Source organism: Aspergillus luchuensis, chromosome 3 (genome assembly GCF_016861625.1).
Source record: "Aspergillus luchuensis IFO 4308 DNA, chromosome 3, nearly complete sequence".
Classification (NCBI taxonomy): domain Eukaryota; kingdom Fungi; phylum Ascomycota; class Eurotiomycetes; order Eurotiales; family Aspergillaceae; genus Aspergillus; species Aspergillus luchuensis.
The window spans coordinates 3,705,894-3,718,220 of record NC_054851.1 but is presented as its reverse complement, the minus strand read 5'-3'; the positions used below and the strand labels follow the sequence as shown (position 1 = coordinate 3,718,220).

Below are 12,327 nucleotides of genomic sequence, written 5' to 3'. Positions count from 1 at the left end.
CTGATCCATCCCGAAAAGTTGGTCGGGACTCTTGCTTTCCCTTTTGGGTCACCCTCGCCCCTCTCCTCTTTTTCCCTCTCTTCTCCTCTTTCTTCTGCTTCCTGCTGCTTTTCCTCCTCCCTGTCTCTCTCATTCCCCCGTTTGTCCCCGCCTCGCTCTTTTTCTTTTCTTCCTCCCCTCTTCTGCCGCTCGTCTGGTCCTATTTCTTTTTGGTTTATTTTATTTTAAACCCTTTTGCTTATCATCGTTGCCATTCCTTTCTTTTACCCTCACTTCTATTGCGCATTCGCCCACACACACAAACAGTAATTTTGACCTATACAACCCTCTTCCTCCACCACTACTACTACTATTACTCAAGTAGTACTGCTTTCCACTCCACTCCCGGTTCCTGACGGTGGGGATTTTAATATATACTACCAACCTCCTCCCTCCGGGCAGACAACCTTCCTTCCGACTTCTTTCTAGTCTTTCCGCGCTGCCCCTACACGCCTCGGTCCTCGTGACTTCCAAGTTACTTTGCCCGTCACGCTTCGGACTGTATCGGGATATATCACTCGCTGTGGGCGAATGTCGCCTCTATGCTCTTTTTCCACCCTATCTTATCTCTCTCTTTACTGATCCGCCCTTCATTTTTGCGTTCGTTTGTCGTCAAGTATAGCACCATCTTTGCTCGTCACTGCGCAGTCTAATTATGCCAACCGTCTTGCTGCCCTCGTCGGCAGCCGCATTCGCTCCACGCTCGTCGCCGAACGTGGTGTTGAATGCGCGCATCGAGCCCTGGCTGACTGCCACCCTCAAAAGAGTGAATCGAGTCAAGCGACCCCTTAACAATGTTACCCAGCATACCAGATGCCTTACGGAGACGCTGTCATCCCCCGACGCCATCTGGACACTGTGCTCTCTGATGTTTCCCAAGGCCCCCGATGCGGAACTCAAGAAGGACGACAACCCCCTGGTCGAGGCCATGTGCAACTACCAGATGGTCCACATCGAAGCGTACGTCGTGCATGTCGACATGGTTTCGCAGAACGAAGTCGCCTTTAAATTGACTCCGGAGACCATCGAGGCTCTCGTCGACTACCACAAGGACGTCTATTCCGTCGACACGGCTGCCAGCACTTGGGACTGGTCCGACAAGGATAGTCAGCTGAAGAAGCTGCAGGAGGAATTTGTGCAAGCTGTCAACAAATTTGTCTATCGCACAGAGGCGCTCGCGCTGGAAGGGCTCGAGGAGGATGGCGCAGGCGAACTGCTTGGCGGCCGCAGCGATGACGCGAAGGCGGCGATAACCAGTCTCTTCGTGCCTCTACTTCCCCCGCCGCCACGTGTAGTTGACGTCCTCCGGTCGACCCCTATCCTTCCCAGCTCGACCGTACCGGGAACCTGGTGGCAGGAGCCGATGCCACAAACACTGCCTTTGGAGTCGTGGAAGGTCCTCCCATCCAGCCCCGCAACAACCAGCACTGGCGAGCCGAACGCTGGTATGTGGGCAACCATGAACGGCATGGGAGAAGCACAGCTTACTTCCCCAACGTTCAGCCAGCCATATACCACTTCACCATACAATGCGACACAATACTACAGCACAGCGGCGACATCGGCGACCATCGCGGCGCTCCCGCTGCCGAGCATGCTAGTGCAACCGTGCAGCACAGTGGCTGGTCTGGCGGGGTTTGGATGGGAGAACCGGTACCAAGATTTTACACTGCCATACGGGACAACAATGTAACAGGTCCATGGAACCAGACACTTGATGTTAACGGTATCCCTGACTTCGCGTGTCTTTGGAATAGATCCGAGGATCCGTACCGACAATATGACTACGGCTCCATGCCACCGGGGCCCGCGTATACACAGTCACGAGAACGACCGGGGTCCTATCCCCACGGATACCCTCATCAGACTAATTGGCATCAATGACGGCGTTACCCTTGATGATTTGCGAAACACATGATACACCCTCACGTCTTTGCATTGGTTTTTCTTATCTCTTTTCGATATTCGATGACACCAGTTTTCACCACAAGTGCCCTTGTTCTTTTCGTTTGCCTTTGACAGCGCTAGCGTTTTGTTTGATTTTCGTTCTATAGCATCAAGAGCGGCGGGTCGGCTGTTTGTTCTGATTTTTGGGGATGCCCCCTTTCAATCCCGCATTATATGTCATGAAGACCTGGTTAGCCTCGCGGCTTGGGATATGATTTGGATGAGGAATGTTCGCCCTTCGTTTCGTGTCGCGGAGTCAGGAGGGCTACTGTGCTGTGCATGGTGGTCGTCCTGACGCCATCGTCTGCTGGGTACAGGTACCCATTGATGGCAGAGGTGGCTAGCGACTGCTGTGGCTATCTACATCTGGGATGTGATGGCTGCAGAGTTTGGCAGCACAGATGATGTGGCGCAGGTAGCCCTGGGGCGTCTCAGATCTGAAAATCCGCCTGTGGCGGACCTGATCGGGTTTGCAACTAACGGTCTGTGACCGTCAGTGGAACTTTACGAGACTAACTTGGGCTCACTGTCCCGTCAATGTGGCTGTCCGGTAGGTTCATCTCCTATCATCCAGGCTGGGTTTGAAATTACCTGGATACGCCCGTTCACATCCTCACTGGGTGAGACTCTGAGCGGGAATCGGATGCTGGAGGGCTGCGCCCAGTCTTCTTTGGATCTTCGTTCTTTATTCTAAGCATTACTACCATCTTTTTGAATTATTTGGCACGATGTACTTAGTCTGAAATAATGGACCACAAGACGATCGGCACTGCGCAGTAGACAGGATGTAGAGTAAGGCGTAGAATAGTAAGCACTGATCTCATGGCCGCCAGGGGAGAGACGAGCCTTGCTGGATTCATCGGCAAGAACGGTCTTTTTCTGCCCCGGACCGGTGACGTCAGACCCCGAACTCCGCAACACCACCAGAACCGGAGGTACCATTCATTATCTTCCTCTGACGATGAACTTCTGCTCTTGATCGAATTAGCTTTTTATGGATATTCTAGTTTTTTATATCATTCATTTTTATGTCTGCCTAGTTGCCTAAGTCCTCCTGTGACATACCCTCCTCCTATTGCCTCCACCGGGAGTCTCCTCTTTCAGTCTTACAATCATCATCATCATCACCACCACTTCAATAACTCCTAACTTACACACCACCTCACCACCAGTGAACAACAAACTTCCATAAATTCAGAAACAAATATCATCCATATATACTCTACATGACCCACCAACATCAAATCCCACCACATACACAACAATTGAACCGAACCCAACCGACCCGAAACCACAAGCATACCCAACTAAGTCGATAGAAAGAAAGAAAGAAAGAAAGAAAGAAACATGCCCCTCCCCACGCTCCAAGAATCCCTAGAATCCCTCTCTCCGACCACCTGGACCGACGTTCCGAGCACCGACCCCGCCGCCCTACGAGCCTACATCACCGACCTCCGCACGAAAGCGCACCTGATTGTCGATTCCGTCCCGTTACCTTCAGACGACGATATCCAAGCGCAGCAGGCCGCGTATGGCGGACATCCGGCGAGTAAGGTAGTGAAGGCGAGCGGCGCAGTTCCTGTGCATGATTTAGTGGATCATGATAATGGGAATAATGGCGATAGCAGTAGCGGGAGCGGTAGCGGGAAAAGCAGCAACAACAATGGGAAAGGAAGCGGGGTCCAAGCACTTCGGAAACAATGGAGCAAGCCGATACGAGTGACCAATTCTCGGGATAACCCGTTGCAGATCCCGATATATAAGTTGCAGGGGGGAGATGGGAAGGGACATTGGTTTGGGAGGCGGAGCGTGCATGAGGGGTTAGGGTTTGAGCGGTGGAAGGAGAAGTTGTCGGGTGAGATGGGGGAGACGTTGAGGAGGAATCAGGAACGGGTGAGGAAGGGGAAGATGCCGGATCAGGCGGTTAGGGGGATTGGGGCGGAGAGGTTGGTTGAGGGGGTGGAGGTTATGGGTGGTGGTGATAGTGGTGATGGTGGGGATGGGGTGATTGGAAGGGTGCAGGTGTATCATGTTTCGGCGCAGTTTCCGAAACCTACGACTGCGAGGGATTTTGTGAGTTTGATTGTGAGTTGGGATGAGAGTGAGGGTGAGGAGGAGAAACGGAAGAAGGAAGGGAAGGGGAGGGAGTGGATGATGGTGTCGAGACCGTGCGAGCATGATGAGGTGCCTCCGGTGCCGGGGTATATTCGGGGGATGTATGAGAGTGTGGAGTTTATTCGGGAGATACCTGTGGAGGGTAAGCCTGAGGGGGCGATGAATCCGGTTGAATGGGTGATGGTGACGAGGAGTGATCCGGGTGGTAATATCCCCAGATGGATGGTGGAGAAGGGCACTCCCAAGAGTATCTGTACGGATGCTGTCAAGTTCTTGAACTGGGCTTGTCGGGACGGGGAGAGGAAGAGAAGGTCCACGGACAGGTCGGTGGGCAGTCATAGTCAGTATGAGGAGGAGGATGCGTCCAGCAGTGAGGAGGACAGTGACGACGAGTCATACACTGAAGTCGAACATCACGGGTTGATTGCCAGCTTCGCATACCTGGTGAACGCAGGTCTGGAGCGGTATGCGCCGCAGACGGTGCTGGACTACCTACCGCAGCACTCGCGCCAGGTCTCTGCCCAGAGTGTCCCTGCCAGCAGCACGGAGCCAGATGTCGAGGGGGCTAAGGAGCACGAAGACGATGCAGTATCGCACGACAAAGCGTCGATAGCACCATCAGCAAACTCAGGCGTCGAGTCATCACTGGAAGCAGGCCCCGACGTATCCGCGCTGGAGCTAATGGCCAAGAACAAGAAAGGCAAGCTGACCTCGCACGAGAAACAGCTGGCAAAGCTCGCAGAACGCAAACGCAACGTCGAAGCACAGCTGGATAAAGTACGAGCCGACATCCAAGCCCTCCGCGTGACCTCACCAGTCGAAGGTTCCAAGCGCGACAAGACATCCACGACCGCTCTAGCAGCAACAAACGAGGGAGCCAGCAGTGAACCGCCAAGCAGCAGTCCAGCCAGCAGCGTGCACAAAGGCCAAACGTCAAGCAAGAGCCGTCATGCCGATAATCCGGACCACGAAACGGCAAAGATGCACAAGGTTGCGTCCGGGCTGTTCCACGACGAATCCAAGCTGCTGAAACAGCTCGGCAAGATCGAGAAAGACCAGGTCAAGGAGGCATCGAAGATCGAGGCGCGGCAGCAGAAGCACGCAGACAAGCAGGAGAAGCATCGCTCGCGGGCAGAGACGGAGGCGTTGCGCCGCGAGGTGGAGGTGCTAAAGAAGGAGGTGCATCGACTGCGCGGAGAGCGCAAGCAATGGCTGGATTTGATCGGGTCGTTGCAGAATGAGAATACGCGGTTGGCAGCGGCGCAGGGGGGTGGAAATGACAAGGGAGAAATTAGCATGTAATGTAATTGCAATTAGCGTAGCGTTGTACATGATGATAATCGATCGATTTTAACCCATCTTAGTCCATATCCTGAGTATGTAATGTAATGCATGAAACCTCCACGCCAACGCCATTTACCCACCATTGAACTCCAGTAGTATGCAAATACCTGCATGACACAATCCCACAATCCATCATCTATCTCCTTCCACAATACTCCCCCATCCAACACCCAACTCCTTCAACTCATATCATCTCACCCCCATCACTCAAAACCCCACCACCTATCACTCTATGAGCAAGTAGTAATAGATTATTCCTGCGTCTAAAACACCATATCATCAGCCCTATCCCTAACCCCCATCCACAAAAACAAGGAAAGAAATAAAAAGGAATACCAACCTCCGGCGGATTCCCCGCCCCTCTAACCATCTTCTCAATCATCGCCGCGCGAACCTTCTCCTTCGATTCGCCCATTCCCAACGCCATATACGACAACATAGGCGGATGACCAATATACGAGGCGTAGCTATCCCGGACAATGTTCGATACCCATTCGTATTTCGTCGTGTCCGCGTGGCCAGTACCGACGTACCGCGCTTGCATCGCCTCGAGGTTTTGGATCGTGCGGAGTTTGTCGGCCATTTTGATTGATTATCCCTTTCTTCTTGGTTTTGGTTGGTTGTGGTTGCGGTGGAGAGGAGTGTGGTTTGAGTTGGAAGGTAGTTGGAATGCGGTGGATAAGTTAGTTGTTGGACATGGATAAATGGATAAGAAGAATGATGGTAAGTCACGTGATATGCACCCAACTTAATATAAAAGTGGGTTACAGTACAAAGTTAGGTATGTTCATGCATAACTAAACGGTATATCGTAATGGAACGACAAAAAAGAAGAAAGAATTCTGGGGATGATGCACTTGCAGAGAGAATTGCAAAAGTTGTGCACGCGCACTTTGATGCTCTGCCCGCACGCAGTAAACCTATTCTGAGGGATGATGGGACGAGGGAGTGGATTCCTATGTGTGGGGTTGTGGTTGTGAGGGGTTTGTATATTCTTTTCTCTTCTTTCTTGCTTTGGGGTTCATTTTAGTGGGTTTTATGGTTAGGGGTTGTTATGTGTAGTATGCTTACAATATGTTGGTGTAGATAATGATGATGATGATACAGCGGAGGAAGAATTGACCTGTGTGGCTGTTACGTATGTTCACTCTACCACTACTTACCCCTATATAGCGATACAACAAAACCACTTTGACCTAGTAAATACTAAAAAGCATCCAGCTCCGGCGCAAAATGCCTCCCTACTGCACAACTCGCATCCAGCACCGGCCTCGTCCTCCACGACTGGCACGCCGAGATCCTGGCCCTCCGCGCATTCAATTGCTGGCTATTGAGTGAGATTCGCGCGTTGATAGACCATGAACATGAACATCAACGCCAACAATCTTCATCGCCATCTACATCCAATTCCTCCCCCTTCATCCGTCGGCGCCAACAATCCCCAAACAAGAATAACAACAACGAACCCCCCTTCGAACTCCACCCCTCTCTAAAAATCTACCTCTACTGCACGACCGCCCCCTGCGGCGACGCAAGCATGGAACTCACCATGGCAGCGCAAGACGACCCGACACCATGGGAAATCACCCCCTCAGAAGAAGAAGCAGATCTCCTCTCCGGCCGCGCCAACTTTTCCCAGCTAGGCATCGTCCGCCGCAAGCCCGCGCGCGCAGACGCCCCATCCACGAAAAGCAAGTCCTGCTCGGATAAGCTTGCCCTGCGACAGGTATCGTCTCTCTTGTCGAGGGGGATGAGTCTCCTGGTGGCTGTTACGGAGAATGCGTATCTGGCGGGGTTGGTGATGCCCCGTGAGGAGGTGAGTGAGACGGGGTGTGTGAGGGCTTGGGGGGTGGAGGGGAGGATGGGGCCTTTGGTATCGAGGTTTGGAGAGGGAGGAGGAGGGGGTGGGTATGGGTATGGGTATCATCCGTTTCGAGTTCTTTCTGTTGATATGGGAGTTGTGGAGGAGTTGTGGGCGTTTGGGAAACCGAAGAGTAAGGAGGCTGGGATGAAGTGTAAGCCCGGGAATATCTCGGCTGTTTGGACGGCTGCGCCGGTGCTTGGGGGAGGTGGTAGTGGCAGTGGTGGTGGGGTGGATCGCTATGCGGCGGAGAATGGGGCCAAGCAGTTGCCCAAATTGAGTGGTTCTTGGACGGGGTTGTATGAGACAATCATTGGGGGGATGAAGCAGGGGTATAAGGCGTCGGTGCCGGTGGGGAAGGGCGCGTCGGCGCTGTCGAGAGCGAAGATGTGGGGGGTGTTGAGGGGGGTGTTGGGTGGTGGTGATGGTTCTGAAGAGGGGGATGGAGGCCAGGCGGTTAGGGCAGCGTCGTATAAGGAGTTCAAGAGGGCTGCGCTGGAGACGTCTGTGGGAAAGGCACGGGAATGTGCTATGCTGGAGGCCAAAAAGGTGCTGGTGCCGTGGGTGCCGAATGATGGGGATGATGAATGGGGGTTGGAGGTATTGGTGGATCAGAAAGGGAAGAAGAGAAAGCGTGATGACATTAAAAAGAATAAAGATGTCCAGTCTAGCTAATACATGTCATGTCCGATATGTGACTCGTTCAGACGAATAGTATCATACATTAAGAACTTTTGTTCGGTCTATACCCATTATTTTCAGTAAATGCCAGGAATGATCCGGCTCCGGACCAACGACGTATACCGGTCCCAGTCGGCACCGTACTTGCGCTTGCACTTCTCCTCGTCGCGCTGCTCGCGATGGATCAGCAGCGTGCCAAAGTACACCAGGAAGAAGTACGTGAAGATCATTCCCCAGCCCCGGCTCTCGGGGGTCTGCACAGCCTGCTTCTGCAGGTCCCCGGTGGCCGGGTTGATGCTCTGGATAATAGCATAGCCGGCAATGCCCGTAGGCAGACAGTACGACCACGACATGACCCAGTCGCCCAGATAGTTGATGTGGCGGGCGCTTCCCCACCAGCCAGACGTGATCAGCTTGGAGCCGCTGGCCGTCTGGATGTACTTGAGGTGCTTGACGCGGGGGTCGTTCGGGTTGGTGCGGAACCGGTTCTTCTGGTTGTTGGCACCCCGGAAGATCGAGTAGCCAACGGCAGTGACAGCCAGAACGAGCAGGATGCCATTGAAGCCCAGCTCGTACGGGAAGACGGCCAGGTAGCGGGTCTGGAAGTTGTAGATAAACGGCACCCAGACGAGGTCGCCAAACGAGAGCATGAATCCGAAGCCGTCCATGATGATGTCCATTGTAGTCAGCAGGGCAGGCTCCATGTACAGGCCGTCCAGGACATAGAACGCCTGGAAAGCAGTCGAGATGACGATCGAGTCCGTGATGTAGCCGTAGGTGCGGTACTGGCGGGCAATGTTTGACAGGTTCAGGATGATCCACCCCAGCAAGCCGGGGCGCATTTCGAGCCAGGACTTAATGTCGATCGTGCGCGAAGCTTCACTGACAAAGGGAATCGGCAGGCGTACCCGGGGGTTCAGCTCTCTGCCAATGAAGAAATCATACAACGCGTTGCCAGTGTGACCACCCGGAGCTAGCTGGCGGAGCTCGGGGTTGGGCTGCCCGGGAGCCGGAACGGTGAAGCTCTTCGCATAGACGAAGATGGCGATGACAGTGCAAATCACCAGATTGGCGGTGATAACCTGCAAGTAATTGTCCCAGAGGAAGGTCCAGACAGCAAAGTCCGCGCCATAGACGTAGGTGCCCGTCGCACAGCCGGAGAGGATCAGGACGGCCGACAGAAAAGCTGCAGAACGTTAGAGAGGCAGATACGAGTCAATTGAAGAAACCAACCGTTGAACTTGTAGGGCAATCTTCCTCCACATGCCAATTCGGTGCCCTCGACCTCCTGGCCAGGCAGGAACACGTACATGGCCAAGCTAAGCAGATAGTAGCCCAGCACCCAAAGTGTCACGCTTGTATCGTAGAAGTCCGCAAACCCTCCCTTGGGCCAGCCAACCTCTGCCTTCAATTGGTCAAGCGTCACGGTAGAGGGGTGTAGTAGCGAAGGAGCCGGGCAGCCGGAGACATCGTTACACAGGAAGGTGAAGCTGTAAACCAGCACGGGCAGACCGAACACGATCCCAAACGCACCGAGACTGTGGGGTCAGTATGCAATTGCCAATTGTAACAGAGCATTGAACACCTACGGTCCTCCAAATTCATAGCCACGTTTCTCTGGAACGGGCTGAACCCGGACCTTGGTCTTAGAGTCCTTCTTGGGAGCCATGGCGGGCTATACTGGATCTTGATATGGGGATTAAGGAGAAACTGGAGAAGAAGCCGCGGGACTTTTGGCAGAAGCGGAGCCGACGATGCGGGCGGTGAGAAGCTCTCGATGGAATCTCCGCAAGAAATGCGACGTTTCATCTCCGCGCATTACGACGCCTGCTTCATCTGCTGCTCCTCCTTGTCCTTCCCCTCTTTTCTCTCGCTTCTTCTTCTTCTTCACTTTATCTTTGGTCTCTCCTTTGCTTTGCTCTCCTTCGACCTTCCCAAACATACCGATCAGTCCCTACTTCCAGCTTCCTGATCCATCCTCGTTCCCTTCCTCGGCTTAGAACCGTTATCGCCGACCGTCCCGGCTGCCTCCACCGGAGATCATCTTCCCACCATGAAGCCACCCACATCCTCCTTGCTGAGGTTCCTCTTCCTCCTGGCTGCTCCGCTTGTCTCTCAGGCTGCCTCCGATTCTTCTGCTCCGAAGGATGCCCTCTCTCCCTGCGTCGTTCGCTCTCCCACGACCGGCCTATTCTACGATCTCAACACCATCTCCTTATCTCCGCCCCCAGTAGACGGGGACAAACCTCGCAAAGGCGCTCGAGACGAGAGTTGGCACGCCAGAGGGCACGATTACAATGCCAACTTTACGTTAAATATCTGTGCGCCCGTGGTCGAAGATATCAAGGATGTGGTGGGAGTGGACCGCGCAAGGTGGAGGAATGTTAGCGCCTACTACGAGAGGGAGGGTAAAGTCTACTCCATTGGGTACGGTGACACTATCCTTCTTTACCACCTGCTATGATCACTCGACTGACACGATGTAGTCAACAAGCATCAGACCCCTTCTTCCGCGGCCGAAAGCTGGTTATGAACTATACCAATGGCTCCCCTTGTGCCGGCGACTACATCGGAAATGCCGCCCGCACCAAATCCACCATCATGTCGTTTCTTTGTGAGCGCGATACCCCTGCCTCTCAGGCGACAGTCTCCTTTGTCGGCACCATGGACCAGTGCACATACTTTTTCGAGGTTCGAAGCTCTGCCGCTTGTGGCGCGACCGCGCCCACACCGGATAACCCGGGTCTTTCGCCAGCCGGCGTTTTCGGCGTAATGTAAGTGAAGAACAACCTAATATGGGACCGATAGCTGATAAGCATAGTGCGTTGATTGCCGTGGCGGCCTACCTGGTCGGTGGTTGCGCATACCAACGAACTGTCATGCACCAGCGCGGTTGGAGACAGTGCCCGAACTACAGTCTTTGGGCGGGAATGCTCGACTTCATCAAAGTAAGTATATTGGCGTTGATCCCGTTCCGACGGTCCCGGCGGCACGAGCAGGTCCCGTACAAGGAGTTTGGCAATGCAAGGTTACCTGTTTCGAGGATGGATTGAATCTGCTTTGGCTGGTCTGGAGCTCAATTACATCAGGCGTGCTTGCCATTCGTCTTTCCTTACGCTTGTCTTTCTTGCTTGTCTTTGAAGTCACTCGTTTGGACATCTAGCCTTTTGGACATTTAGCCGTGTTGAACGCGGTATATACCGTCATTGCTCGTGCAGGCCTAGCAAAGACGTCCATATAAGCTGGAAACATGTCAATAGCTCGATTGATTGATTCTAGAAATCTTTCCTTGCTTCACACATCTATCTGAACACATACAACTGTCTCATTTGCTATTCTTCGAGGAATACATTCATTATACAGAACCCTAAGCTAACCTCATCTCCTCTCTCTTCCCCTCTAAAACAGGACATGATCATCATCCTCTTCTCCTCCCTGGCCCGCCTCCTCCGCTTAAAACGCTCCCCGACTCTCGGCCACGGCCACACCCGCGGTAACAGCGTCAACCACCGCGGCAGTTTCGGCCGTCGAGGCAGTGACGTGGATGCCGAAAATCGACTGATAGATCAGTTAGATGAGGAGTGGGAGGATTAAAAGGATCTGTTTGTTAACTAGCTTTGTTTGTTTCATGGAATTCATAGCGCAACTATATGATATATTGCTGCCAGCATTGGTTGTATTTGTTGTACAATGGCCGATTATCATATGGATGGTGCAAGCATGCATGGGTTGATTTATTGATCGATTTGATTAAGCTGGCTCTGTTTATATAGCGTCATTGAGTATTACTATTTACTATGGGGTGCATGAGAATATGTTTTGCATTTTACCACACCCGAGGCCGAAGCTTGTACTACTATTAGTAGCATTATATATATTTTACGGTCAACTATGTGTAGTAGCACCCCGTAAACAACTCCCAGGTATTTTAACCCTATTGGCTGGACATTGTCCTCGATTAAGCAATACATGCATTTCCTGGACGAAGAAATATTAGATTAATACAAAAACAAGTAAACCACCACCCAGATGGCATACTACATCATGTCATCATTTAGCTTGAAGGAAAAAGATAATATAGGGAAAAAAAAAAGCAAAAAGATGCATTGTCGGGGAGTCGAACCCCGGCCACTCGCTTGGAAGGCGAGTATCATAACCGTTAGACTAACAATGCTTGGAAGAATGCATCATCCGTGAATCGAACACGGGCCTCATCGATGGCAACGATGAATTCTACCACTAGACCAATGATGCTTCCTTGAAGATAGTCGTCACTAATTTGTCTTATACCCCACTATGCACCACCAATGAACTTAGATGCGGGATTTGCATGGAGTAGG

General features: G+C 52.6%; 6 protein-coding genes and 2 non-coding genes across 8 annotated transcripts; 4 read left to right on the top strand and 4 right to left on the bottom strand.

Moving 5' to 3' along the window:
* Positions 1 to 694: 694 nt before the first annotated feature.
* AKAW2_31248A (uncharacterized protein) lies at positions 695 to 1,732 on the top strand (the record flags this gene model as incomplete). Its single annotated transcript, XM_041687851.1, has 1 exon — positions 695 to 1,732. One exon carries the CDS (start codon positions 695 to 697, stop codon positions 1,730 to 1,732), a length of 1,038 nt encoding a protein of 345 aa, XP_041541695.1.
* Positions 1,733 to 3,333: 1,601 nt separating this feature from the next.
* Positions 3,334 to 5,403, top strand: AKAW2_31247A (uncharacterized protein; the record flags this gene model as incomplete). The annotated part of the gene is made up of 1 exon (XM_041687850.1): positions 3,334 to 5,403. One exon carries the CDS (start codon positions 3,334 to 3,336, stop codon positions 5,401 to 5,403), a length of 2,070 nt encoding a protein of 689 aa, XP_041541694.1.
* Positions 5,404 to 5,696: 293 nt separating this feature from the next.
* Positions 5,697 to 6,028, bottom strand: AKAW2_31246S (splicing factor 3B subunit 5 family protein; the record flags this gene model as incomplete). Its single annotated transcript, XM_041687849.1, has 2 exons — positions 5,697 to 5,708; positions 5,786 to 6,028. 2 exons carry the CDS (start codon positions 6,026 to 6,028, stop codon positions 5,697 to 5,699), a joined length of 255 nt encoding a protein of 84 aa, XP_041541693.1.
* Positions 6,029 to 6,259: 231 nt separating this feature from the next.
* AKAW2_31245A (tRNA-specific adenosine deaminase) lies at positions 6,260 to 7,981 on the top strand (the record flags this gene model as incomplete). Its single annotated transcript, XM_041687848.1, has 3 exons — positions 6,260 to 6,428; positions 6,532 to 6,583; positions 6,667 to 7,981. 3 exons carry the CDS (start codon positions 6,260 to 6,262, stop codon positions 7,979 to 7,981), a joined length of 1,536 nt encoding a protein of 511 aa, XP_041541692.1.
* An 83-nt stretch (positions 7,982 to 8,064) lies between these two features.
* erg24B (c-14 sterol reductase) lies at positions 8,065 to 9,656 on the bottom strand (the record flags this gene model as incomplete). Its single annotated transcript, XM_041687847.1, has 3 exons — positions 8,065 to 9,173; positions 9,221 to 9,525; positions 9,577 to 9,656. 3 exons carry the CDS (start codon positions 9,654 to 9,656, stop codon positions 8,065 to 8,067), a joined length of 1,494 nt encoding a protein of 497 aa, XP_041541691.1.
* Positions 9,657 to 10,040: 384 nt separating this feature from the next.
* On the top strand, positions 10,041 to 11,581 carry MRL1 (putative vacuolar sorting receptor (Mrl1); the record flags this gene model as incomplete). The annotated part of the gene is made up of 4 exons (XM_041687846.1): positions 10,041 to 10,414; positions 10,474 to 10,761; positions 10,809 to 10,935; positions 11,396 to 11,581. 4 exons carry the CDS (start codon positions 10,041 to 10,043, stop codon positions 11,579 to 11,581), a joined length of 975 nt encoding a protein of 324 aa, XP_041541690.1.
* A 508-nt stretch (positions 11,582 to 12,089) lies between these two features.
* On the bottom strand, positions 12,090 to 12,161 carry AKAW2_t30022S. Its single transcript has one exon. It is a non-coding gene; the product is annotated as a tRNA-Gly (tRNA).
* A 9-nt stretch (positions 12,162 to 12,170) lies between these two features.
* On the bottom strand, positions 12,171 to 12,241 carry AKAW2_t30021S. Its single transcript has one exon. It is a non-coding gene; the product is annotated as a tRNA-Gly (tRNA).
* Between the last annotated feature and the right edge of the window lie 86 nt (positions 12,242 to 12,327).